At 57.9% G+C, this 26,834-nt stretch overlaps 2 protein-coding genes across 3 annotated transcripts; one reads left to right on the top strand and one right to left on the bottom strand.

The window, feature by feature from the left end:
* Positions 1 to 1,815: 1,815 nt before the first annotated feature.
* FRS3 (fibroblast growth factor receptor substrate 3) lies at positions 1,816 to 15,785 on the bottom strand. Of its 2 annotated transcripts, none has more exons than XM_066204175.1 (7): positions 15,607 to 15,785; positions 12,580 to 12,709; positions 12,320 to 12,408; positions 10,497 to 10,683; positions 6,874 to 7,035; positions 5,694 to 5,845; positions 1,816 to 4,844 (listed from the first exon to the last, which is right to left on the bottom strand). In XM_066204175.1, exons 3-7 carry the CDS (start codon positions 12,383 to 12,385, stop codon positions 3,960 to 3,962), a joined length of 1,452 nt encoding a protein of 483 aa, XP_066060272.1. In that variant the 5' UTR covers positions 12,386 to 12,408; positions 12,580 to 12,709; positions 15,607 to 15,785; the 3' UTR covers positions 1,816 to 3,959. The 2 variants fall into 2 exon arrangements, with proteins under 2 accessions (XP_066060272.1, XP_066060273.1); XM_066204176.1 differs by having other exon boundaries at positions 4,057 to 4,752; positions 15,607 to 15,784.
* Positions 15,786 to 18,632: 2,847 nt separating this feature from the next.
* Positions 18,633 to 26,682, top strand: PRICKLE4 (prickle planar cell polarity protein 4). The gene is made up of 8 exons (XM_066203755.1): positions 18,633 to 18,958; positions 22,950 to 23,099; positions 23,214 to 23,327; positions 23,853 to 23,990; positions 24,083 to 24,283; positions 24,951 to 25,137; positions 25,261 to 25,548; positions 25,774 to 26,682. The coding sequence occupies exons 2-8, from the start codon at positions 22,953 to 22,955 to the stop codon at positions 26,241 to 26,243; spliced, it is 1,545 nt and encodes a 514-aa protein (XP_066059852.1). The 5' UTR covers positions 18,633 to 18,958; positions 22,950 to 22,952; the 3' UTR covers positions 26,244 to 26,682.
* Positions 26,683 to 26,834: the final 152 nt, after the last annotated feature.

Here is a 26,834-nt window from a genome sequence, read left to right as displayed (position 1 = left end):
TGCCACCCCTGGTTTGGTTTTTTTCTCCCAGTAAAAAGCACAGCTGACGTAGGAAACGAGAATTAAAAACAAGAAATAAATAACGAGAATAAAAAACAAGAATTCCTCAGAAATAACAAACACATTTGAGTGTGTCTGCAGAAATATTGATCCTTTAAAATCCTTTAACTTTCACCACCTGCCCTTTCCCCTCCCTGTAAGGCAGGCACAGCTCACAGGGATTCCAGCCTCCTTCCCTGAGGGGAACGCAGGCACCTGAAATGGGTTAAAAGAGAAAAAAATCCCATCCCACAAAAGACAATGGAGCGCTGGGAGAAGCTCTGTTCCTATCAACAGAGTTCTTGGGAAAGGGGAAAAGGGGAAGAATTATTTGTGCATTCACCAGGGAGGAAACACCGGGGCAAGAAATCTGATGGATTAACTCAGACTCCAACAAGAACCACTTGAAAAGGTCAAGGCAGTGATATTCCCTCTGCTCAGCCCATGGCTGCTCACGAGACACCCCGAAATGAAAATTCCAAGGGCGGGAAGGAGCCCAGCGAGGACAGGTCAGGCCCAGCCAAGCACTGGAGCCTCCAGGCCAGCTCCCCCTCCCAGGGCTCAGCCACCACCCAAATTCCCCTCATTCTGCTGCCTAATCCCTTTCTGAGAGGCAAAATCTCATCAAACATTTCACTGGAGCAGCTCCTTCCTCATTTTTCCAGCTCCCAAAACATCAAGCTGAACCATCTGAGCTTGGGACGGAGGGGAGGAGAGGTCACAGCGTCCCCTCAGCTTCAGGGACAAACTCCAGAGCAGGTTTGGGATGGTTTTTCCTGCCCAGCTGCATGCACAGAGCCCGGGATGCATCCCTGAAACCCAAAGGCAGATTTATGGATGCGCCCACCAAGGGTGAGGGTCGTGCTGTGGGAATATCGGGAGGATATTCCACGTCTGGAGGGATCACCAGGCATCCCAACCCAAGGCAGCAGCAGCTGCTGCTGTGCATCCACGGGGAAAGGCCGGCAGAAAGGGCCACACCCAAAGGAAAATCCATAAAATCCACCTTGACCAGGTTCCATGAGGATACAACAGGTCGGGGAAACGTTCCCAACCCAAATAAAACAGCCACGGGGGGAGAAACCCAGAAAGGCCCCAAATCACAGAAGGAAGGGATGGGAGAACACGGGAGAATTCCCTCCTCGCTCCCCAATCCAAACCCGGATCCTCTGGCATCTTTTCCCCCACGGCCGCTAGAGGAAGCTGCGACACTGCGCCGGGAGAATCCCGACCGTGTCACCTGAGCTGCGGAGCTCCGGGCACGGCCGGCTCAGCCCCAAACAAACGCGGCTCCGGCCCCTCCCTGCGCTTCCATCCCACCTGGAAAAACGAACATTCCGGGTTTCTCAAAGGTGGCTTAGTGCGGGCATGGCTCTGGGGAAGTTTTCCCAAAAAAAAAAAAAAAAAAGGGAAAATCACTGGGATTTGAACAGGACCTGAAATCCCCGAGTTCCATCCTGGCCGCGGGCGCGACAATTCCCATTTAATGGCTCCAACAGGGAACGACCCACAACAAACAAGGCGCTGAGGCCGGCTTTGCGTTCCCAAAGCTTCCCGGGGAGTTTGGGATGGCGCTGGAGCTCAGCCTGCTGAGCCAGCAGGGCGAGGGGACACCGGGGGGACACGAAGGGACGCCAGGGGAGACACCAGGGGACATTTCATCCTCTATTCCCTTTCTGGGGAAAAAGGGATTTTGTATTTCTCAGCTCCAGCAGGTTCCGACAGAGGCTCCGGAGGGAGTTGTGCTGCCCCAGAGGGTGACACTGACAGCTTAGAAACTCTTTATTTAAATACTTTATTTAAAGCTTATCGCAGTTAACTTTTATATAGATAGATAGATAGATAGATAGATATAAACAATTTCTTCTCTCACTTCCCTAAATGAAAGCTGGATTTAGGGGGATACATTACTTGGGGTAGGGGTTGTTGGTTTGTTTGTTTTCCTTCAAATAAAGTCATTTGTTATACATATAAAAATATATTACTTGGGTTTCCTTTCAGTTACAGGCGACACAAGGGACGGGGCGGACGAAGGGATGGAAGACGAGCACAAGGATTTCCAAAACCAAAAGAAAAAAACCAGTGGATTGAAGCGTGTGGCACACACTTGGAATTTATAGTGCAACAGCAAGCCAAGAACTCCACGTTCTGCGACACAAACATGGCACCACTCAGACTTGGGGACACGTGGCCTTGCTCCCAACAGGGGTCACGGCTCAACAGGACATGACAGCACCAAAAACCAAACAGAAAAAGAAAAGCTGAACTTCCAAAACCCGGGCTCCTGGCCCTTGGAGCTGGGGGATGGGGCCCTTTCCTCTTCCACGGACGTCAACAGTGGGAAAACACCGAAGGACAAGGGGGACACGAGGCTTGGCAGCAGCTCTGGCCAGGCACTGCATGTCCCAGGAGGAACACGGGCACAGGCAGCAGGGAGGTGGGGCTCCATCCCAGAGCATCCCAGAGCATCCCAGAGCACTGCTCTCCACGGCAACAGGCACAGAGAAATCCAGGGAAAGGCCCCGGGGAAGGGCCAGGGGACATCCCAGGGCAGCTCAGAGCCACCCCAGGGTCAAGACAAAAAAAATAATCCACAGCAAAAGGCCACAAATTTACCCGGAATTTGAGCCCTTCCAGGTCCGTAGTGAAGGGAACAAACTGCACGTTCACTCCTGACACGGAGCAGAGGCTGCTCCCAGCCAGGCACGTGGGTGTAGGCAACGACTTTGATGCCACTCCAAGCTCGGCTGCCCCGTGGCTCTGCTCCCACTCCCACGTCTCCCATTCCATTTCCCACCCACCCCGTGACATTCAGCCCCCAGTTCATAAATCCTTCAGTCCCAGCTGCTCTTTTCCACAGTGTTTTTTCCCCGCAGCTGGCGGCTCAGCAAAGCCACCGAGCTCTTTTGGGACCTGCGGGCCCCAGACTGGCACCGGTTTGGCAACGAACTGGGATGCAAAGGAGCAGTTCATAAATAAATAAGTAAACAAATAAATAAACCCACAGCACTTCTCGGCAGCTGCCAAAAAGAACACTCGTAAAAAAACCCAAAAAAACAAAAAAACCCCAAAAACTAAAAAAACAAAGCAGGGTATGGCACAAGTGAAGTTTTTCTAGATCAAACTTCCAATCTCCCTCATGGTTGTGGCCTTTCCCTCCTCCTCTAAAGCAGGGAAGGGAATTTGAAGGATTTAGGCAATCAGGTTTCTGTGATCACAGTGTGTGCCCATGGCTCTGTGTCCTCCTCGTTTAACGGCAGCTGCCCAATTGAAATTGAATCTGAGACAGGGACAGGAGGATAAAAAGCTTCAGGAACAAACAGTGAGCTGAGGGGGGAAAGGCCACGGCGTGAGCTCCCTCCTCTCCAGGCAAAACTGGAACCACAAGGCAAATCCCAGCTCTGGAGTGGCAGGGCTCTCCTGGAGATGTGAAATCCCAGCTCCGGAGTGGCAGGGCTCTCCTGGAGATGTGAAATCCCAGCTCACAGCAGAATTCTCCTGGAGGTGTGAAACCCCAGCTCACTGCAGAGCTCTCCTGGAGACGTGAAATCCACGGGGAACGGGCTCGATTTGCTCCTAAAGCAGCGCAGTTTTGGGAGCCCTCCCCCGGGCACTGCCCAGCTCGGGCTCTGCCCTGCCCCACGCCAGGCTGCGCCACCTCACTGCCGGGAATCCAACCCTCCGAGCCACCAAACATCCCACAAGGCTTGAAAAACGAGCAAAACACAGAGAGGGGAGGACGGACGGACGGACGGACAGACAGACGAGCCTCAACAGCAGCAGCTGCAGGAGCCACGCCGGGCCCCCGGGGAATGGGCAAACAGGGAATCGGCGACACAGGGGCGGGGGGGGGCAGGACACAGCGAGGGGCAGGGACCGAAAAAAGCCACGACACGGGGCTGGCACTTTGGGGGGCCCCCTCAGAGGGGCAGGTCAGTGCTGTTGTGCCGCGTTTTCCTCGAGGTGCCATCGTCCCTGGGCAGGGCGCGCTGCAGGCTGGACATGGCCGCGGTCTTTTTGAGGTCAATCACGGCGTAGGAGTCGGTGCGGCGGCCGCCGGGGCTGGCGGGGGCTGCCACCCGCGGGTCCCGCTGCTGTCCCTTGGCGGGCTCAGGCTCCAGCTCCACCTGGATGTAGTTGAGCTGCCGCGGAGGCTCCGGGCAGGGCCGGGGGAAGTCGAAGCTGAAGACGTTGGGCAGGCGGCTGCGCCGGGTTCTGGGCAGGAAAGCTCGGCGGGGCTGCGGGGCCGCGCTCTCGGAGCCCATGGAATTCTGCAGCGGTTCCTCCTCTCCGGCTTCGGAGAAACCGTTGGGGGACGGCGTGGGAGCCGTGCCGGCGTCCTCGTCCCTGCGGCGGCCCGGCTGCAGCTCCCACACCGGCGGCAGCGCCGGCAGGTTCTCGTAGTGCAGCAGCGCCGAGCGGCGATGGGAGCAGCTCCCGTCCTCCCGCGACGCTTTGGAGCGGCCAGCCCGGCACAGGGACGAGGTGCCGGGGGCCACCAGCCCATTGAGGTTCTCGTAGACGCACTGAGGGGACGGACACCCCTCCCGACACTCGTTGTTGTTGTTGGTGGGGCCGCAGAGGTGAGCCCGGCACTCGCGGGGCTGCCGGCACAGCCGGCGGTAGGCGGAGGTGGGAGCCAGCACGAATTTCACCTCCCCCGGCTGCAGGAAGACCTGGGGGTTGCGGTCTTCCAGGGAGCAGCTGTGGTTCCTAGGGGGGAAAGGAGGGTGGGCTTCAGGCAAGGAGTGCATACAGTGCCGGCCCCTCGGCTCCGGCTCCCCGGTGTTGACGTAGGTGTGGGACTGCAAGGAGAGAAGCAGAGGGACAGTGAAAGGAGGAGACAGCAGAGAGAAACCAGAGCAAAGCAGCTGAGAAACCACCAGGAGAGGGGAATCAGTCCGTGGCTGATGAGGGGGAAAAAAAAAAAAAAAAAAGAAAAAAAAAAAGGGGGGGTTTTGGAAGTTGGGAAGGTTGAGGGAGCGGAGTGTGAAAGTTGGTTTGGGTTTTGTGGGAGACAGAAGGAGTCCAGCTGCAGATACACACTGTGTGTCCACACGGAATTTCCTCCTGGAAAGGGTGGTCAGGCTTTGGGAGGGGCTGCCCAGGGAGGTTTGGAGTCCCCGTCCCTGGAGGTGTCACCTGGACGTGGCACTCAGTGCTCTGGGTAGAGATCAGGCACGGTTTGGATTTGATCTTTTCCAGCCTCAGTGGTTCTGGGGTTCTGTGTCATGCTCCATGCACATCTCACAAACTGTCTCCTCCAGTGGCTCACAGGTGATCCCACAACCCTCACACCTGCCCAGGCCTCCCTGCGGGTGGCTCAGACCAGCTGGGTTTTATAGAAAAAAAAAAATCTAAAAACTCTACAACTGCAAGCAAAGAGCTGAACCCCAAAAACAGAAATAAAAAAGGGTCTGAATTTAGGGGCTGTGTGACAGCTGGCAGGTAACTGCCACCCAAACGCCGGTGGGTTGAGGACAGAACTCAAGATTTTTTTGACAGAACATCAGCTCTAGTGAAGTGTCGAAGAGCAGGAGCCTCCAGGTGCAAAAGGAGGGAGAACAGAAAGAGTGACAAAGGTGTGAGGATCCCCTGAGCTTTGAGTGAGGGAAACCCAGAGCTGCACCCAGCAGAGTTTAGGGTGGCTTTACCTGCTCCTCAGGCCCCAGGAGGGGGTGGGTAGAGTCTTCCCCCACAGAGGAATGTCTCAGGCTGCTCACTGAGGGGTGCCGGGCTGCAGGGTAGGACAGGGATTCTCCAGGGAAGCTGTGAAATCCATTGGGAAGTCCAGTGTAGCCCAGACCTGTGAGAGAATCAAGGCAGAGGAGCAACAGATTGGTACCAAATAGAATTATTACACTTTCAGAGTGAGCTGGGCTCTTCTGGACAGGCTGGAAGGTAAAACCAGCCTGTCCAGGGGCAATCCCGGTGCTGGAGCACACACACAAGGGCCAAAAATCAAAGGAATTCTGTTGGAACCCTGGGCACTGAGAATTTTAGACTTTCTGTGCTGGCAGGCACTGACCCCCAAGCAAACATTGCATTTGACCTGAGGTTGTGGAAGAGGCTTCCAAAATTGAGCGACAGCGCTGCGATTGTGGGTGTGGAGTTTGCATAGAAGTGTCTGATATCACAGGGTGGAAAACTTGGAGTTTAAGGCTTTAGAATACAGTAATATATATAAAGCAAGATGGAAGTTTTAGGGCAGAGGCTGAGTCCTTCTTTTTCACCTTCTTCGTGGGTTTGGGTGGGATTCTGTAATTGGATAGAAAAATCCGCATTGCGGGCCATGGGTGGTTGGTTATTGGGTTAAAAGTAAAAATAATTCAAGGTGTCATTTCATAATTGGACAGTTTTTTCTTAAAAAGCCTTGTAGAGAGATAAAGACAGAACCATATTCTGCCTTGTTAGCTAGAACTCACAACCTGTGAGACTGTGACATAGATAAGAATTAATAAACATCTGAACACGAACACCGTCGCTCGAGCATTTAATCCCGGCTCTAACAGAAGAAAAGAAGGTAAGAACTCCACAGAATTCCTCCTGGAGACAGGAATCGAGCCACTCCAGATGTGGCTTCCTGCAGAAACTCCCTGACCCTCCCAAGAGCTGCTCAGGAGAGGCCACCTGGCAGTGGTGGCCTGGAGAAACCCGGCTGAGGGACGACAGCTCCGGGGGCTCTTTGTGCCGCCGCTTCCTCGGAAACCAAATTCCACATTTGGGAACCTCAAAGCAGGAGCACGCAGGGGACAGAGCCAGATGGATGGCAGCACTGCAATGTCCCCCCCTGTGTCCCCTGGCCTGTCCCCACGCACTCTGATGGGCTCTTACTGGTGGGGCCCTGGGGGCTCCGGGCCAGCTCCCGGTCCGAGGGGTGGCTGTTCCTGGTGATCACCACGGGCTCCTCCACCACGTTGATGCTGTTGCACTGCATCAGGTCCTGCAGCAGGTTGAAGATCTCCTCTGCTCGGGAGCACTTGAAGGCAAAAATCCCTGCCAGGGACAGAGAGGGGGCGGTCAGAACAGCAAGGGAGTGATCCTGCTCTAAAAAAATTGTGTTATTGCCACTTGGAAATGAATTCTGATCTCTCCTGCTGTTGTTTAGCACCGTCACGCCACAGGAAAACAACCAACAACCCTGTGGATTATTCAGGAAGTAACAGCAGAAATCATGGAATGCAGAACGGTTTGGGTTGGAAGACACCTTAAAGGTCATCCAGCTCCACACCCAACGTGCCACAATCCCAGAGCTCCGTCCAGCCTGGCCTTAAACCCCCTCAGGGCTGTGGTGTGGAGGGCCAGGTGAACTGCTCACCTCTCCTGTCTGAACTCCCCTGGGCACCCACTCCATCCTTTTCCAGGGGAAAATCCAGGCAGTGACTCCTCAGGGCTGGACTGGGCCCTGTGCACAGCAGGGAGGGAAGGGAAGGTCACGTTTCTAAAAATCCCTGGGATTGAGGAGTCTCTCCCCAAAGGAGCAGCCCAGCCCAGGAGCCAATCCCAGGCTGGCACACGCACACACCAAAGCCATGGCAACAGGAACAGCCTGGCAACAAGGGCTGCTCCCAAACATCCACGTTTTCCACGCTCTGGACCAAAAAACAATAGCTGGATCTGCCTTGCATCAGGTGGGGAGCAGCATCAGCAAGGAGGGCTCCAGGTAAAATTAATAAGCAGGAAAAAATCCTGCAAGGGAGGGAGAGAACTCAAACACATCATCCCTCTCATTTCTGCTTGAGGAGTGCCTGATAAGAATTCTGCCCTCTGCCTGGACCTGAGCAGAACCAAACCACGCAGAGGGCAGAATTTTTACCCCTGGATTAAATTTTCCCCACTGATGCTCGCCCTGCAGAAGGCAAAGGAGAAATTCCCTGATAGGAGAGGAAAACCCCACTGAAATAAATGATTAAGAGCAGCAGATGCTACTGCAGATTCACACAGACCCTGAGCACTCACGGGAGTCCTTTTGGAGTTTACAAACACATTAACAGAACGAGGAAACAACTTTTTTTTTTTTTTCCCTCCCAGGGGATGCAGATGCCAAGGAAATGTTCAGCTCTTTCTAAAAGCAACAGAGACAGACTGGTGAGGGAAGCAAGAGGAACCATTGTAAAAGTGTCATTCCTCTATCCCCAGACTATTCCCAGTGCTGCTGGTGACTTGGCATCCGCTCCTGGGTGAGTCACTTCCCTCTCCATGCCCACGACATCGTGGAATTCCTTCTTCACTCTGTCACAAAGTGCTGCCAGACCCAAAATCAGAGCTCTGAGTAGAACCAGCGCTGACCAACTTAGGGGAAAAAGCACTGAGGAAAACAAAACTCAAAACAAAAACTGCTCTGTGGAACAAATAATCCTAAAGGGGACCTGGGAAAAGGTGCAGGTGCTGCTTTAGCCTGAGTTGAAAGATGCTTAACAAAGTCTTGCAAACGCTTTTAAGCCCCTGAGGAAGGCCCAGCAACCCCTCCTGCCCCAGCTGGGGCACCAAAGCACGGAGTGACAACCCCAGAAATGCTTCACCAGTGTCCCCACGAGCACCAGCAAGGCCAGGCCACCAGATTGATGCCCAACTGAACACTTCAAACCCAGAGCATCCCCCGTGTGTGCACAACACCGCGGGGGAGTGTGCGGCCTGATATTTCTGAGTCTGAGAGATTTTCAGCCTGCTGGCAGCTGCTCACTTTTTCCCAAGGAAAAATTTCTCAAGGAAGTTTCTTCTCAAAACAATCTCGGCAAACAACTCTCCTTTCTCAAAACCACCTTTCTCCAGGTGTTGTTTTGCTGTTTCTCTAGTGGGATCAGAGAGGTGTCGCTCCTATTCACCAATCATGTTAAATCTGTATGGCAACACCTTATAAAAGGTAGTAAGAATTAGAAAATAAAAGCCTTTTTTCCACGCTCTTTGCCCTCTGAAATATTTGGAGTCTCTCATCTTTCTTTTGCTCTGATTTTTCAGCCTTCTGATAGTTCACATTTCCGTACTGGAGTTTCTCACGAATTTTAAGAGTGATGTTTTGTAAATACACATTCCTTTCCAGGGGAAAAGGACAAACTGATGGACCTCTGGTTTGACCAGTGGGGTCGGAGAGGTGTCAACCTCGTCCCCCAATCGCTGGTCAAAGTCCAAACCCTATTTAAACCCTGAACCCAGAGATAAACTTTCTTTCTTTCTCGTCTCACAACCTGAATGTGTGAGCGTGATCTTTTCATGTTCATCTAGTGACAGTGTCCTACAGTGACAGGAGAGGCAGCTGTGGATGTTGCCAGAGGACAAGAAAGAACCACACTCACCCAGAACCACACTCACCTGTCAGGTTGTGTGATGAAAAGGAAAAGGGAAGTTTATTTGGGGGATCTCAACTTACACAGTTTTTGGGATTTGGTCAAGGATTGGGGGATGAGAGGAACACCCCTCTTGACCCCAGTGGTCAACTCAGAAGTCCATCAATTTGTCTTTCCCCCTAGAAAGAATGTTCTGTTTACAAAATATCAGTCTTTGCTTTTGTCACAAGCTGAGAAACTCCAGTAGGAATATGAAAACAATCAGAAGGCTGAAAAATCAGGGAGATGCCGAGCGCCAGGAATTCGGGCAGACACGAGCATCAGCTGCCTTTGGGGAGAGAAATCTCAGCAATTCTGCCCCCAGGGAGCCCCTGTTGGGAAAGGTGAGACAGGGAAAGCCTACAAATATGATTGCCTGACAAGAAATACTGAAAATATTAAACCTGTGAGCGAAATAGAAATGAAAGCCGGCTTTGAGATGTGGGCAGGGCGGGCAGGAAGACAGCGATTATTAGCTGGTGATGGGTTGGGCGATAACAGACAAAGGGGCTGGAGGGAGTAGCCCCGCCAAGGTATCAGGGAAAACGTAGATAAGAAAACGTAGTCTTTAGAGTTTAGAATACAGAGTGGTATGGTAATATAGTATATATATACACTATATATATGCACTATATATATATATATGGTGTGTGTATATATATATATACACACATATGGTATATATGTGTATATGGTGTATATATATGTATTGTATATATATAGTATATGTATATATATACCAGATAGATACATACATACATATATATATATATATATATATATATATATAGTGTGTATATATATATATGGTAATACAGTAATATAGTTTGTAGGTTTTGTATCTCGTGCCGGTTGGTGACTGTAAAGTAGAACATTCAGCAGAAAAGGAGATATAATGCGTTGTAACGGGGACCCCAGCCCCTTTTGCCTTAACTTCACATCCCCCTCTCTTGCTCTCGCCCCTTTTGCTGTTCCCTCTTAACCTCCCTCTCTCCTTGGGGCTTCCCTTCAGCCCAGGCTGGTGGCTGTAGGCAGACCCTTTTACCCCACCACCCTCGCCATAAAAGCGTCTCAAGGGAGAGTTCCCTCTCCCCGCCGTCCTCGGACGCTCCTACAGGCCCCCCAGGCACTGACCCTGCCCGGTGTGGCAGCGGCGGCCGCTCTCGAAGGAGAAGAGGTTGGAGTCGAAGCCGTAGCGGCGCAGGCACAGGTAGGGCCACCTGACGGCGTCGCGCTTGTGCGTGTGCAGGATCAGCTCCCTCTGCGTCAGCTCCATCACCCCCGAGCCCAGCTCGTGCCCCTCGTCGTCCACGTTGGTCACCTGCAGGGGGACACAGCAGCAGAAGCAGAGCCACGGATTGGCTGGAAAGAGCCGCAGGATCAGTGAGTTCAAATCCCAGCTTCGGCTGCCAGCTGCACACCAAGGGGTGAGGAACTCCCGGGGCAGTTCCAAGGCCTGGCCACGCTTTCCATGAGGAAAAGGGACTGAGGGAGCTGGGGTTGTTTAGCCTGGAAAAAAGGAGACTCAGAGGAGACCTTCTCACTCTCTACAGCTTCCTGGAAGGTGGCTGTGCTCAGGTGGGGTTGTGACACTGTTTTACACCACGACACTGTTTTACACCACTCCGAGATTCAGAACGTTGAAAATGACTCCTCTATTTTTGGGGTGTGCCTCCCTTTTATACTATTTTACACAGAGCAATTGGATTGGTGACACAAAGACAAACCTCTTCACTCACATTGGTCAGACCGGAGGGACATCAAGGAGAAATCCCTCCTAGGGAAAGGGATGAATAACGTAGGTACAGTTACAAAAACATTCTTCCTGCTTACAGAAAATTCCCTGGGAAAAGAATTTTAGAGAACCAAAACACCTCAGGCACGGAACCAGGACTACAGAGTTGGTCTCTTTCTCCAGGCAGCAACTGACAGAAGGAGAGGACAGAGTCTCAAGCTGTGCCAGGGGAAACACAGGTTGGATATTAGGAAAAAGTTTTTTACAGAAAGGATGATAAAGCACTGGAATGCTCTGCCCGGGGAGGTGGTGGAGTCACCATCCCTGGATGTGTCTCAGAAAAGCCTGGATGTGGCGCTGGGTGCCAGGGTTTAGTTGAGGTTGATGTTGGGTTGGACTCGATGATCCTGGAAGTCTCTTCCAACCTAATGATTCTGATTCTGAAATTCCTCCTGATTTCCAGCCTAAACCTCCCCTGGTGCAGCTGGAGGCTGATTCCTCATCCAGTCCCTTGAGGCCGATTCCTCATCCTGCCCCCTGAGGCCGATTCCTCATCCTGTCCCTTCCCCTCCTGTCAGGGAGCTGTGCAGAGCCACAAGGTCCCCCCTGAGCCTCCTTTTCTCCAGGCTGAGCCCCTCTCCCAGCTCCCTCTGGATTCTGCAGACCCTTCCCCAGGTGCTCCAGCTCCGTTCCCTTCCCTGGACATGCTCCAGCCCCTCAGTCTCCCTTGCTGTGAGGGCCCAGAGCTGGGCAGGACCCTCCAGGTGTCCCAAGCAGCCCCAGCCCAGCCCACCCACCAAGCCCTGCAATTCCATGGATTCCCCTGCATTTCCTGCTGCCCTTTTTTCCCAGCTGAGGGCAGGGATTCATGGCTGGCAGGAGCTGTCAGCCCTGGAGCCCACGAGCTTGGCAGCTCAGCTGCTGTGGCTGAGCCCAGGCTCTGGAACACAGCCCTGAGCAATAAAAGGTTTTTTTTTTCTCTCCAGTCCCCCATTTCCTTGCCTTTCCCAAGCAGAGGCAATTTAGCAGCAAACACAAACACATTTGCAGCAGGAGTTTCTGAAGGAAAGGGAGGGAAACAAAACCAAACCCCAAACCCCAAGTGATGAATTTGCAAACCCTCTGGAGGGATGTCTGTGTGCAGGGGCAGAAGTCTGCTGTCCCCTCGTGCAGTCAGAGCTGTCCCAAACCCTCTGGTGGGGTGGGAAGGGCCACAATTTACCTTGAATTTGGTGGGATGGTTGTCTGGGATGCTGTCTGTGCACAGACAGCTGCAGCAGCTCCCCATGACGCCAGGCAGAGAGGCAATCCCTGAGGACAGGACACAAATCGTGGTGGCACAATCAGAGCTCCCAGTCCAACCCTCCCGCCCTCTCCAGCTGTGCCCTCCCCAGTCCCAGTGGGTTTGGAGCTCCAACTCTTCGCTCCTTGATTAACGAGAGCCGTGAGTGTAGCACTAATTAAAACCAACAGGTTTCTCACCATTAGGCAGTTGTTGGGTTTGTTGTGGAGGAGTGAGAAGGAATTCCCACTGCAGTCCCTCTACCTCCCTCGGGACTTCATGGCAGGCAGGTTTCACCTAAAACATGAGGGGAGCACTCCCATCTTCCACCTGGCAGGGAGAACGCAGTTAAACAATGATAAAAGCGGAGAAAATTAAAAAGCAGGGGGTGGGAGAGTGACTGAACTTCCCTCCAAACATCCCAAGGAAAGAGGGTGCGTTTGGTGTTTAATTAATTACATTTACACCAGTGCAGAAAACTCTGCACGATAATGAAAAATACACGGCTAAAAATAGTAATAAAAATAAAATTAAATAAGAGAGATTTTATTTCCTGGCCTTGGGATCCTACAGAGGAGTGAGGTTCACCAGGGTGAGGAAAATAAAACCGAGCAGCCAGGGGTGGTGAGGCAGCTGCTGCTGAGGAATGTGAAGGTGCCTTCACTGCAGGGAAGGTCCTTCAGGGTCAGCTGCTCTGCTTTGGAGTAGGGAAAGCTAAAAAAAAAAAAAGGCCAGAAAACACAAAACCTCTGATATCTGACCCAGAAAACACAAAACCTCTGATATGTGACCCAGAAAACACAAAACCTCTGATATGTGACCCAGTCAGTGTGAGGATCAGGCAGGCAGGAGTTGCACGCAGTAGGGGTGAGAAATACTCCAGGGTTTTGCACTCGTAGTGAGAAATACTCCTGGTTGTTTTTAAATTGTAGTGAGCAACGTGAAATCCTGCTGTCCCTGACGGAAACTTGGGCAGGTTAACAGGGGGTGACGCCAGGTGTGCCCTGAGAGCTGCTCAGCGTCCGCACCTGATCCACCAGGATCCCCAGCCCGGCACCGGGGCACTAAATGGGAATTTGGGAGCCTCTTCCCACTGGGAGCCCCTTCCCATTGGAAATCTCTTTCCTTTGGAAACCTTTTTCCATTGGGAACCTCTTTCCATTGGGAATCTCTTCCCATTGGGAGCCTCTTCCCATTGGAAACCTTTTTCCATTGGGAACCTCTTTCCATTGTGAACCTCTTCCCGTTGGGAGCCTCTTCCCATTTGAAACCTCTTTCCTTTGGAAACCTTTTTCCATTGGGAACCTCTTTCCATTGGAAACTTCTTCCCATTGGAAACCTCTTCCTATTGGCAGCCACTTTCCACTGGAAACCTTTTTTTCCATTGGGAGCCTCTTTCCCTTGGGATCCTCTCCCTCTGCCATGCCAGACTCTGCCTCCCCCCTCCTCCAAATTACCCCAGGGATCGTGGAGTGGCAGAGCTGCCCCGGGCCCCCTTCCAGCGTGGAGGGAGGGGGAAGAGCCACCCTTGGGCTGCCCAAGGGCCCCCTTCCATTTTCACATCCAAACAGCTCACGAATCACCTCCCACGGCACCTCTGGGCCTTCGCTTTGGCCCTTGGAGAATTCCCCGCCGTGCCCAGGAGAGGAAAAGTTTCCTTCTGTGCAAGCTGAGAACAAACAAAGGCGGTGCCAGCTGCCCTCCTGCACACACCTGCCAGCCCTGGAGCACCGCCACACCTTCCCTGCGCCACCCCACGCCCTGCGCCTGCTGGCCTGCTTGTTCTCCTGGGCTCAGCACGGATTTATTCCCCTCAAAGGCTTTGGAAAATGATTTAGCACAGATCCTGCTCCATCTGATCTGGGCACTGTGTCCTCTGGCTGTGCTCTCCCACTCCCACCTCAGCAATTCCCTCAGGAATAACAGCTGGGAGAAAACCTTCTGCCTTTGTCCCCTCTCTTTCTTTATTCCTCTCCCCCCACCCCCATCTACGAGGGGCCAGCCTGAAGTGCTGTGGCTTATCAAGGACAGTTTTTACTGAGTGAGAACTGAGCAAACGGACTAAAAAACCACCACGAGCTCCCTGAACGCTCCCTGGGCGCTCCCCACTGCTCCTCACTGGTGAATTTTTCAGCAGCACCCCTTTCACAGACACTGAGATTCCCGAGTCTCCAGGCTCCTGCACTTCCAACTCACCTTCCCACAGTCCAGAGCTGAGCCAGTCACTAAAAACACCCCAAAGACCCAGCAGGACTGGGTCCCTCCTCAAGCCACCAGCCCCAGCCAGACTCCCAGGATCCCAAATCCTCCTCAGCCCTGCCTGGACCAGGCTCTCCTGAGGTTGTTCCCATCCTCGCAAACCCCCAGCCTGCAGAAGCCCCTCATGCCTTCCTTCCCAGCCCTTCTCTTCAACCCGGAGCTGGAGAAGCGGGATCCCCTAATCCCAAAGGATCCCCTAATCCCGACACCCCTGCACAGGGACACACGGACACCTCGCCAGGAAAAGCACCTGGTCCCACGTCAGCCCCTCCAGGACACGCAGGGACAGAGCCAACACATCCTCCCAGGAAAAGGAGGGAGCAGGGGGACAGCTCTGGGGCCAGGAGGGGCAAGGAGAAGGGGCTGGAGGAAAGAGGAAAGGGATGGGGGATTGAGGAGGGGGCCGCGGGGAGGAAGAAGGGGATGCAGGAAAGGGGAAGGGGATGTAGGGATGGGGAAGGGGATGCAGGGATAGGGAAGGGGATGTAGGGATGAGGAAGGGGATGTAGGGATGGGGAAGGGGATGTAGGGATGGGGAAGGGGATGCAGAGCTGGAGAAGGGGGTACAGGAGAGGGGAAGGGGATGCTGGAAAGGGGAAGGGGATGTAGGGATGGGGAAGGGGATGCAGGGATAGGGAAGGGGATGCAGGGATAGGGAAGGGGATGTAGGGATGGGGAAGGGGATGTAGGGATGGGGAAGGGGCTGCAGAGATGGGGAAGGAGCTGCAGGGACGAGGAGAGGAGAACGGGGCTGCAGGGACATGGAAGGGGATGAAGGGATGAGGAAGGGGATGGAGGGAGGAGGACGGGCCTGCAGAGCCCGGGGAGGGAACGAGGGGCCTGAGGAAGGGGCGAGTCCCGGGGGGTACGGGGGAATGGGCTGCGGGGGCGGCCGGGGCAGCGCGGGGAGCGCACGGGGGAGGGGGACGGGGCGATGCCGCGGCCCCGCTCCAGGCGCGGCTCGGTACCTGAGGCGCTCCCGGCTCCGCCGTCCGGGAGCTGCGGCCCGGCGCCCCCGGAGCCCGGAGCGCGTCGGGGTCCCCGGCCCGGCCTTTCCCGGGGCCCGAAGCGTGTCGGGGCCCCCGGCCCGGCCCTGGCCCTGCCCGGCCCGGCGGGTCCGGGGGTCCCCGGTCGGGCCCGGAGCGATCGGGGCCGGGCCGGGCCCGCCGGAGCAGCGACACCGCCAGCGCCGCGGGGCCGCCAGGGGGCGCCAGGGGGGCGCGGCACCGCCGAGGGGGCGTGGCGCGGATGGGCGTGGCGTGGGTGGGCGTGGTCGGTGTGAAGGGGGTGAACGGGAGGGATTTTGGGGGGGGGGTGTCACGGTCAGGTTTTTGGGGGTCCGAGGCAGGGCAGGACGCTGGGAGGGGTCAGCGCAGAGGGATTTGGGGGTCTGGGATCGGGGGACGCTCGAGGAGGATCAGCGGAGGGGAATTGGGGAGGTGTCTGGGGCAGGAGAGGGGCTGGGGGGTCGGTGGAAGGGGATTTGGGGTTGGGGGGATCAGTGGAGAAGAACTGGGGAGAGGCCTGGGGCAGGAGAGGGGCCGGGGGGGTCGGTGCAAGGGGATTTGTGGGGTCTGGCTTCCGGGGATGCTCGAGGAGCATCAGCGGAAGGGAATTGGGGAGGGGTCTGGAGCAGGAGAGGGGCCGGGGGTCGGTTCAGGGGGATCTGGGGGGTCTGGGCTGGCGGGTTGCTCAAGGAGGGGTCAGTGGAGGGGGATTTGGCAGGGTCTGGGATGGAAGGATGCCCTCGGGGGTCAGGGGAGGGGGCTCGGGGGGGCTGCAGCAGTCACAGCACGGTCCCCGTGCACGGCCCAGTCCCACCGGTCCCAGAGCACCCAACCCGTGCCGGGGGGAGGCTGGGGTCCCGCCGCACCCCCAGACCACCTCGGGGTCTCCTGGTTCCTCCGGCTGTGCCGGATCCTGACGGAGCCCGGAATGCCCCATTTGACCCGGGACGGGGCACAGCCTCCAGCCGGGAACAGGGCCCAGGGCACACACGGAGCCCACAGAGAGAGGAGTTTATCCGAGCTGCAGATTTTACAATCTCCATTCCAGCTTTTACAATTCCAAAAATTTAATTTACCCGCGGCTCCGGCGTGGAGCTGCCGGACACCAGCCCTGGCTCCTCACCCCAGCGCTCCCGCCCGGAGCCACCCAGCTGTGTCCCCCCCTCCTTGGGGACACTGCGGCCACGCGCCGGTGACACCGCGCTGTTGCCATGGAGAGGTGGCTGATGCCACCTCGGGAAAGCCCCAAGTGACCCCTCGAGGACTTTGCCCACGAATCCTTCCGCCCTGGGGAGGGACGGCGGAGCGTGGGGGCAGCAGGGGACGAGGGGGGGCCCTGTCACCACCCGCTGGGACAAAGTCCAAAGCAGCGACCGGGCCGAGATAAAGCTGCAGGGACCGATCTCCAGCAAAGCCAAAGAGTGGAATGACAGCGAGGGGACATCGGGGACCTCAAAGGGACCCTGGGCAGTGCCAGCCCCGGCTGGACAGCCCCCGTGGGACCCCTGTGCAGGGAGGGAGAGCAGCAAAGTGTGCAGGTGCTCACCCCTCCTCCTCTTCCTCCTACTTCTCCCCCTTGCTCAGGGGATTTTGCAGAGGATCCTCAAGTGGTTTGGGTTGGAAGGGACTTTAAAAATCCCATTCCTGCCATGGACAGGGACAATTTCCACTATCCTTATCCGGACTACCTAAAAACAGAGGCCAGGCAAAATGAGGAGAATAAAAAGCTGTTATATTTATTGAAGGGCCTCCAGGTACATTTCAGGCAGAAAAAACCCCCCCCAGGGGCTACACCCAAAAAAAATGGATGGCGGGTCACAGGTTTTCACACTTTTATAAATTTGACCTATTTGCATATTGGGGGTTAATTTTTCAATCACAGCTTCAGGTAATGAAGTCCTTTACCCCCAGTTTGCTCCCCCCCCAGCTCATTTTTGTTTATATTTTCCAGGGCCTGAGGCAGTGAGGTGTCCTTGGTTCCCAGGCCTGGAGAGGAATTGTGTCTGGGCAAAATGGGAAAGCAGCAGCTCACACTGTGTGTGGAGTTACACAGAGTTATTTATATTTATATTATTATTTATATTTAGAGTTATACACTGAAGAACTGCAGGATTACAGACATCGTATGAAAAATAGAAAAGCTGAAATCCTGAGGCATCACAAGGCCCGTCCAACCCGGCCTTGGACACTTCCAGGGATGGGACAACCACTTCCACAAGGCAGCACAATAACCTGTGCCCCAACACCGCCCTGCACGGCCTCGCCCAGCCGTGCCACGGGCTTGTCACGGAGCCTGGCACCTCCTCTGCCGAATTACTACCCCTGTGCATTTTGGCTGCAGTCCCCAGCCTGATCCCAGAGCCATCTGCACCCCTCGGGGCTCCCCGAACCAGCCACAGCTCCCGGGACCACACAGGTGGCAGAGATCCAGCCTGGAACCTGCAGACGTTTTTGGGGATGCTGCGTCCAAAAGTCACATCGGCGGGCAGGAAAATCTTACGGCGCAGTGAGAAATGCGCAGAAACGCAACCAGGACGCTGTGCCTCGCGTCAGGCTCTGATAAATTTTTCCCCTGACTCCTGCCCGGGTGGAATTGCTGCAGCCGGAGCCGGTCTGGAATGGCTTGGAGGAGCCTCGTCAGGTGTTCAGGGCTTGTGGAAACTAGGACATCCTGACTTGCCGCTGGCTAACTCCTTTGTGAGAGCCCAGCCAAAGTTTCTCCACCTCTAAATTGGGGTGTAATGACACTTCCCCCTCTTTCATGAAGCTTCAACTCTTTCTGATCTCGGCAGGGAAATAAATCACCGCGCGGGATCATAAAAAGTCATCAAACGGCAACCTGGGGTGAACCGAGCCGCAGATGGAGGGAAGGGCGCGGGCGCTCGGAAAATGAGAGAGGTAGGAGCGAGCCAGATGTCATCGGCAGCTCTTTCCCCTGTAGGGTTAATGTCCCCCCCCCGCCTTCCCCTCCCTGCCTGCCCCGGAATTCCAGCCATTGGCTGGCTCCCGAGGTTTAGGCTAAAAAGCCTCTAATTAGGACCCCGGCTGCCGCGGAGCCAGTGCCTGGGCAAGCAGGGGGAAAAAAAAAAAAAAAAAACACAACTAAAAAAAAAAACCCCTAAAAAAAAAACTGTTTCCCTGACTGAGCTTGGATGTTTTCCTTTCGCTTTGCAAAGTTTTCCCAGCTAGCCCAGGCTCCATTCCCCGGCGTCCTCCGGAGCAGGGCGGGACGGCGGCGGCCGGCGCGGGGCTGGAGCGGGCGGCCGAGCCCGGAGCGGCGGAGCGCGGGGCCCGGAGCGCCGGGAAAGGGCAGGTACGTGCGGCTGGGAGCGAGTCCCGGGCTCGGCTCCGCCAGCTCCGCGTGGACTTGGAGGCGGGGGAGAGGGAGATTGAGAGGAGGGGGCAGCGGGAGGATCGCGGGAGCAGCTGCGAGGGGAAGGGGAACGAGGCAGAGCAGGGGGATTTGGGCTGGTTGGAGATTTTATTTTTTTGGGGGGGGGGGGTGTGGCGGGGGGAGGGGGAGATAATGTTTTTGTTTCGGGCTTTGTTTTCGGGAAAACGTCCCCTGAGAGCAGGAGGTGACGCCGGTGCCATCGTGCCAGGCTCTGGCAGCCCGCAGGTGCGCGGGAAGCGCCCGGCGGGACCGGGGGCTCCGGGAAGGGGGGGCCGCTCCCACCATCCCTGCTCCGGCTGGGATTGGCCGGGAATGGGATGTGTCGGGATCGGGAATGGAGCTGGACCCCTTCAGACGTGCCGGGATGAAATCTGGGGGCCACAGGGAGGGATGGGGGACTCCATCGCGGTGGTCACGGGGAGAGGAGGGGTCGCGGATCTTCATCCCGGTGGCCGCAGGGAGAGGAGGGGCGGGGGTCTCGGTCCGTACCTGCGGATGTACGAATGGCTGAGCCAGGCTGGGCTCATGGGTGACTGCTCCCTGCCGTGCCTGCGCGGTTGAGGGAAAACACGGCAGGAAAAGCCTCTGCGGCACAGGCACAGCCCCTGCAGAGCCAACAGGCCACCGTCCCCTCCGGTGACACGGCGCTGTGCGGCGGCCCAGGATGCTGAGACCCTTCCCCATCATTTGGGGGGGGGGGGGGGTGCTGCAAAGGACTTTTTGAAACCCAGGGCCACTCGCTTTGTGCCCAGCAGTGTCACCAAGGGCTGCTCCACCTGGTGCCACCACCCCAGGTCCAAAAGGCACCGTGGGCTCCTCGGTGAGACCGGCTCCAGGTCGGGCAGGACTTGCTGCTCCGGCTCTCCTTGCCAGAGCTCGGCTTATCTCGCCCCAAAAGATGCATCTTTACTGCTCTGCATCTTTTATTGCTCCGCATCTTTATTCCACGCTCCACCAGCGCAGCTGTGTTGACGGGAGCTCAAGCAAAAACAGGTTATCCCGTGGGTGAGGCCAGCGCGGAGCTGCCAGGGCTGCTGGGTGCTTTGAGGGGCTTTTTGGAGGTGTTGTGTTTCCCGGGGATTGGAGGCAGGGATGGCAGCTCCGTGCGGGGAACAGGGAGCCTGTGCTGAATTCCGAGCGGGCTGGGGTGGCTGAGCTCCAAGTTAATGTGTGACCTTGGCAGCAGAGGGCTGGGAGCCCACACAGGCTCCCGCAGCCAGCTGGAGGCAGGGGCTGCTGCCGGGGAGCCAAATCAGATTAGTGCTCCCAGGAATTTCAGCCTCTTGCACCCAGGGAGCCGCGACGGCTTCCGATGCTTTGGAGAGCAAGAGGAGCTTGGGCAAACGCACCCGGAGGAGCTCCCGCAGGCTGGGCAAGAGGATTTACAGCCGAGGCAAACGACAGCCAGTGCCACCCAGCCTGCCCGACTGGTCTGTCACACGTCCCTTCTCGGGGACCTGCTGGCAGGGAAGAGCAGCTCCCCCAAAGTGCCACCACCGTGCGCTGGTCGCCGGGTTTGAGGCGGGCTGGGAGCATCCCTGTATCCCTTGGCAGGCCAGCAGCGCCTGGAGGCAGCGAGGGAGGGCAGGAAGGAAGAGGGGACAGGGCCGGCGAGCAGAGGAGCCAGACCTGTTGGGGCTGCCTGGCTCTTTAGCATGGGAGGCGCGTACCTCTGTCACCGTCTGAGGCTAATTACAGGGACTTGTTTACAGCCCAGACGGCTGCCAGCCGGCGTAATCACATCAAACTGCGCTGGGCTGGGCTGGGCTCTCGGGCACATCCCCGCGCGTTCACGGCGGCCGGCAGCCCTGCCCAAGCCGCTGTCCCCCAGTGTCACCTCACCGTGCTGCTGGCCCTTGGATGGGGTCCCTGTGCCTCAGGGGGCGGGGGCCAGGCCGGCCCCGCTGAGCCCCCGGAGCATTGAGGGGTCTAATTAACTGCAAAGTTCTAAGAGATTACACAAATGCAGCTTGGAGGCTTAATGAGCCAAGCACAGCCCGGGAATGCCACCCACACCCCGCGGGGAGGGAGAAACGGGGACAGTTCTCCCAAACCGGGCAGCAGCAGTGGGGCTGGGCATGAGGGTCCCCACTCAGCGTCCCCAGGGTCTCACACAAACCTGCTCCTCCTGTGGAGCCAAGGCTGTGGTCCCTCACCAAGGCAGCAGGGCCAGGGCTCTTTTTGGGCTGGCAAGGCCGATTATTTCATCCCTATCCCAAAGCACAGCTTTGAACAACACCCTACAACCAGCCCTGCATCCTCCCCCGGGCTGCCCCAGGGTTCCAGACCCCCAAACCTGGCCAGGAAAAAGTCAGCAGCCCTTTTGTTTCATCTCTCTGATTAGCCGATCTGCAGCGTTAATCATTGACCCGGCAGCAGGGCAGGGAAACCTGAGCTGCCCCGGCGGATCCCGCCTGCTCCCGGCCCCGGAGCTGCCCCGGCGGATCCCGCCTGCTCCCGTCCCCGGAGCTGCCCCGGCGGATCCCGCCTGCTCCCGGCCCCGGAGCTGCCCCGGCGGATCCCGCCTGCTCCCGGCCCCGGAGCTGCCCCGGCGGATCCCGCCTGCTCCCGGCCCCGGAGCTGCCCCGGCGGATCCCGCCTGCTCCCGGCCCCGGAGCTGCCCCGGCGGATCCCCCCTGCTCCCGTCCCCGGAGCTGCCCCGGTGGATCCCCCCTGCTCCCGTCCCCGGAGCTGCCCCGGTGGATCCCACCGGCCCCGGAGCTGCCCCGGTGGATCCCACCTGCTCCCGGCTCCGGAGCTGCCCCGGTGGATCCCACCTGCTCCCGGCCCCGGAGTTCCCCGCTTTGGCTGTCACATCCCAGCACCCCGAGGTGCTGCCCAGGAAGGGGCACACGGGGAGCAGGGACTGAGCTGGGGGTGTTGGAGGTGGTTGGTGGCAGCACTGGGGACACTGGGGTGTCCCTGACAGGGGGGACACACCAGCACGGTCCCGGTGTGGGGCGGGGAGCGGGGTCCTCGTGGTGGCAGAGGTGTAGGAGGACCAAAATTTCGTGGTCTGGGCCTTCTCACGCCTCATCCCTGAGATTGTTTTATGCACGGAACGTTTTCCAGAGGGGTTGATCCATCCGTGGTGGGCGTTGCCAGGGGTGAATCCCTGGGGGTGTTTGGTCACAGCCCCGTGATTTCCTCCCCGGGGGAAGCAGCAGTTGGGCCCCATCCCACCCTGGCTCCCCACGGCAGGGCAGGAAGCGCGGGCTGAGGGCGCCGGGCTCTGGGCTGGCATCCAGGGAACCCCAGGAGCCAGCACATCAGCATCTCGCCTTTGTTTTGGGAAGCCAGGGCAGGAAGGAAGCGCGGTGGAAAGTGTGGGGAGGAGGGGACAGCACCGGATGGGTTTCCACGGCGTAACCCCGAGTCAGACGTGTGCTGTGGGCTGGGACAGCCGGGCAGGAACAGCCCTGGGCAGAACAATGGCAGCCCCAGGGCAAGGAATTATTTTCCACTGAATTGGGCTGAACCTCGGTCTGTTCCCACTAGACCCGGGATTAGCCGTGCCAGCAAAGGGCTGGTGGGAAAGCTCCTGCTGTGGGTGTTGCTGTTTTCCAAAACCTGTTCCTGCTTGAGCTTGGGAATTTGGGGTCTTCCCTGCCTGGCTTCATCCCCATCTCATCCCATCCTATCTCAACAGACAAAGCCCCAGCCCCGCCCGGTGCCTGTATCCTTGCTGTGGGTTTGCCGTAACCCCCAAAGAGAAAGAAGCCCCCCCAAAAAACCCCTTGGATTCCTGCAGTTGTTCAGCCAAAGGTCTCGAGGTCGTGGTGGTTTGGAGCATCACCCCAGCTGGACGTGGCCCAGCGTCCCTCGCTGGGACGAGGGAGAGGGTCCGTGTCCAGGGATGGATCCCTGGCCCCTGCCTCGTGTCTGACCTCCTCTGTCTCTCTGTCCCCAGCTGATGTCCCTGCCCAGCCCTGCATGGCCCCGGCGGGACGAGCCCTCCCCCTGCGGCACCACCGGCCTCCCCCCGGCCTCGTCCGACAGCGACTCGGGCTGTGCCCTGGAAGAGTACCTGGAGCCCTCCGCGGAGCCCGCGGCCCCCGAGGTGGGCAGCACCCTGCTCCCCCCACACCACAGCACCCCGCGGTTAATCACACGTTTCAGCAATTTGGAGCTAAAGCACAGTTTAATCCCCCTCTGGAATTCTGTCTCTCCCAAGGTCCTGCCGTGCTCCGGGCCGTGCTCGCCGCAGCCTGGATCTCCTTCTCCCTCTGACAGGACCCGGCTCCGCGCCAGAGCCCTCCTGCAGCAGCTGCCTCCTCAGGACTGCGATGTAAGAACCCTCTTTTTTGGGGGGCTGCCCCCCTCCCCGGGCTCACCTGATGCCTTTTTGGGGCTACCTGAAAACAGAGGCCAGACAAAATTAAGAGAATTAAAAGCAGGGATATTTATTGGAGGGTCTTCAGGTACATTTGAGGCAGAAACCGCCCCCCAGGGGCTCAAATAATGGACAGCAGGTCACGGGTTTTCACACTTTTATAAGTTGGGTCCATTTGCATATTGGGGGGTTAATTTTTCAATTCCAGCTTCAGGTAATGAAAGTCATTTACCCCCAGTTTGCTCCCCCTCAGCTCACTTTTGTTCACATCTCTGGGGGCCTGAGGCAGTGAGGTGTCCCTTGATTCCCAGGCCTGGGGAGGAATTGTCTAAATGGGAAAGCGGCAGCTCACGCCGTGCGTGTTTAGAGTTACGCGCCCAAGAATTGCAGGATTACGGATGCATGGAAAACAGAAAAGCTGAAATCCTGAAGCGCCCCCAAGGCCTCACCCCCCGCCCCGCTGACCCCCGTGCCCCACAGGAGCGCTTCTGCCCCGACCTGGCCGAGGAGGAGCGGCGCCAGCTCCGAGCCTTCAGCGCCCGCCGCAGGCAGGAGGCTCTGGGACAGGGCCTGGCGTGTCCCGTGCCAGGTCCCTGCCACGGCTGTCCCTGCAGGAAGGTGAGCTGTCCCCTCCAGCACCCGTTCCCTGGCAGGGACCCGGCCCCAAAAGCCAGCCCGGCCCCAAACCTCTGCGTCCCTCTGCCTCGCAGTGCGGCCGGAGGCTGAACAAAGGGGACCCGGGGATTTCAGCGTCTCGCCTTGGGAACCAGTTCTGGCACCCGTCCTGCTTCTCCTGCCACTTCTGCCACCAGCAGCTGGTGGATCTCATCTACTTCCAGCAGGATGGGAGGATCTACTGCGGCCGGCACCACGCCGAGCTCTTCCGACCCCGCTGTGCCTCCTGCGACCAGGTGGGTGCCGGGCAGGGGGAGGCTCTGACCTCCCTTTGGCTGTTAAATGCTCCCGAGCTCGGCTGGGGGCTCCAAATCCATCAAAACCGCTGGTGGGTTGGAGGAATATTCCTTCCTGAGCCTTGCAGAGAGCCGCACAGGCTGGGGGCTCCTCCTCACTCCTCAGCACAGCCAAGCACCGTGGGTTTTCCAGCGGGGTGCTGAGAGGATGGAGGGTGTTTGTGATGGTTCTGGCTTCTTCTTCCCCGCCAGGATCAGGATTAATTCACAGAAGTCGAAGTTTTCGAGTTCGGACTTGGATGTTTATTATTTCTTATCTATTTACAGTCTCACCAGCCGTGAGCTCTAACTAGCAAGTTAGAGAAATGAGGTAAAATGGAGCACCTCTGACTCTTTCCAAGGTTATTTAAGCATTAATTACCCAATAACGAGGTGACACCTGTATTATTTATATTTCTGACCCAATAATGACCACCCCAGGCCCGCAATGCCGACCTTTTTCACCCAGTTACAGAAAAACACCCAAACCCATGAAGAAGAAGGAAGAAGAAGTTGAAGAAGGAGGACTTGGACAACTTGCCCAAAGTTCTCCGTCTTGACTCACACGTATTGCTCTAGACTAAAATCTGAATTTCCAGAACTCCAACAAGCCGTTCTCCCTTTCCAGCTGATCTTCATGGAGGAGTGCATCGAGGCCGAGGGCCGGCGCTGGCACCTGGAGCACTTCTGCTGCCTGGAGTGCGACGAGCCCCTGCGGGGGCAGCGCTACGTGATGAGGAGCGGCCGGCCCTGCTGCCGGGGCTGCTTCGAGAGCCTCTTTGCCGAGCCGTGCCAGGCCTGCGGGGACCCCATCGGTACGGCCGGGACCCCCACGGGCTCCCCTGCCCCGCCTGGGAAGGCTGCGGAGCTGGAGCCTTCCGAGGATGGGTTTTGGCGCACGGGAAGAAGCTTTCCCCCACCTGCGTGTGTCCCCGCAGGTGCCGACGGCGAGGAGGTCACACACCAGGGGCTGCACTGGCACGCCCGAGCCGCCTGCTTCTGCTGCAGCCTGTGCCGAAAGCCGCTGCGGGGACAGCCCCTCACCTGCCGCCGCGGCCGCCTCTTCTGCTCCGACACCTGCGGCCGCGGCCAGGACGCCTCCTCCACCGCCTCCGACTCCTCGGACTCGGCGTTCGCCTCGGCTCCGTCCCCCGAGGCCACGCCGCTGCCCCGGGCCGGCAGGGGCTCGGCAGCGGGGGGCTGCAGGCAGCGCGGGGAAGGCGCCGGTAGGATCCTGCTGCCGTGGGGTGGGAGGGGAGCGGGAAAAATCCAGGCTCTGCCCAGCGCCCGGGGACTTCGTTGGGGATGTCACACGGTGGGATGTGGTGATAAACCCCCAGCACGTCCCCCACGGTGGGAGCTGGGGGTGGCTCGGTGCCAGCCCCGGCTGTGGGAGGGGAGGGCAGGCTCAGCTTCGCCTTCCTCCCTCACGGCCAGTTCCCCTCTTCCAGAGGCGTTTTCGGAGCCGGCCCCAGTGCACCCCGCGTTCCGGAGCCCCGAGGATGCTGGAGCAGCCGCACGGGAGCGGAGCAGCGATGCTGCCAAGGAGCACCCAGGGGTGCAGGGACCCCCGGCCGGCCACCCCTCGGCCCCCCAGCCCAGCCCAGAGCGGCCCAACGAGCCTGGAGCCTCGGGCCACCCGCTTTTGGGGGGCCCTGACCCCAGAACAGCAGCAGGCAACCCACACTTGCCAGCGGGCACCTCCCCTCCCCGACGCAGCCCCCGGGCAGAGGATGGCACGGAGGAGGAGGAGGAGGAGGACTCCTGGTGTCCCACCTGCTCCTCATCTTCGGACTCAGACTCGGAGGAGGAGGGATTCTTTTTCGGGAAGCCCATCCCCAAGCCCGGGATGAAGTCCCTGGGCAGGGAGCCCCCGGGGAGGGGTCGGGGCAGGACGGCCAAGCACTGCAGTGTGTCCTAACAGCGGGGACCCGAGTGCCACTGCCAGGTCCTGCCGGGTCCTGCCAGGGCCTCGACACGTTCCCAGCGTGTCCTGGACGCGGCCCAAGGCTGGTGGGAGAAGCTGCTAAGATCTTTCCCCCCCCGGGGGCTGCTGGCAGAGCAGAGCCTGCCATTCCTGCCAGCCTCTCCCGAAATTAGGAACAGGTCAAGCAGGAAGGGCGCGGGGCCGGCGGCACCTCCCACAGCGCGGCAGCTCCGGGGACAGCGGCCGGAGCTCCAGACAAGGGCAGCTGCCTGCATCCCCCCGCGGCTGGGGGTCCTTCCCTGGGCTCCTCTGTGCCCCACTGCCACCCGCTCTCCATCCCTGGTGGCGCCGTGTCCCGCTGTCACCGCGGGGAGGGGACCAGGGGCGCAGCTCTGCCGGTGACGAATCCAATAAAGTTTGGCTGAAATCTGAACGCAGGGGCTGCCCTGTTCCTTCCCAGCCCGTTGTGACACTGGCCATGTCACCAGGGCAGGGAGGTCCCCAGGGGTGACCTCTGCTCTCCGCCACAGCCGGGGTTTGCTGTGGGACCCCCTGCCCTGCAGGAGAGCAGGAACAGAAGAATGG

This window comes from Chamaea fasciata, unplaced genomic scaffold, assembly GCF_029207755.1.
Source record: "Chamaea fasciata isolate MVZ Bird 193981 ecotype frontalis unplaced genomic scaffold, bChaFas1.0.hap1 SCAF_25, whole genome shotgun sequence".
In the NCBI taxonomy this organism is placed as follows: domain Eukaryota; kingdom Metazoa; phylum Chordata; class Aves; order Passeriformes; family Sylviidae; genus Chamaea; species Chamaea fasciata.
This window is presented reverse-complemented; position numbering and strand designations above follow the sequence as displayed.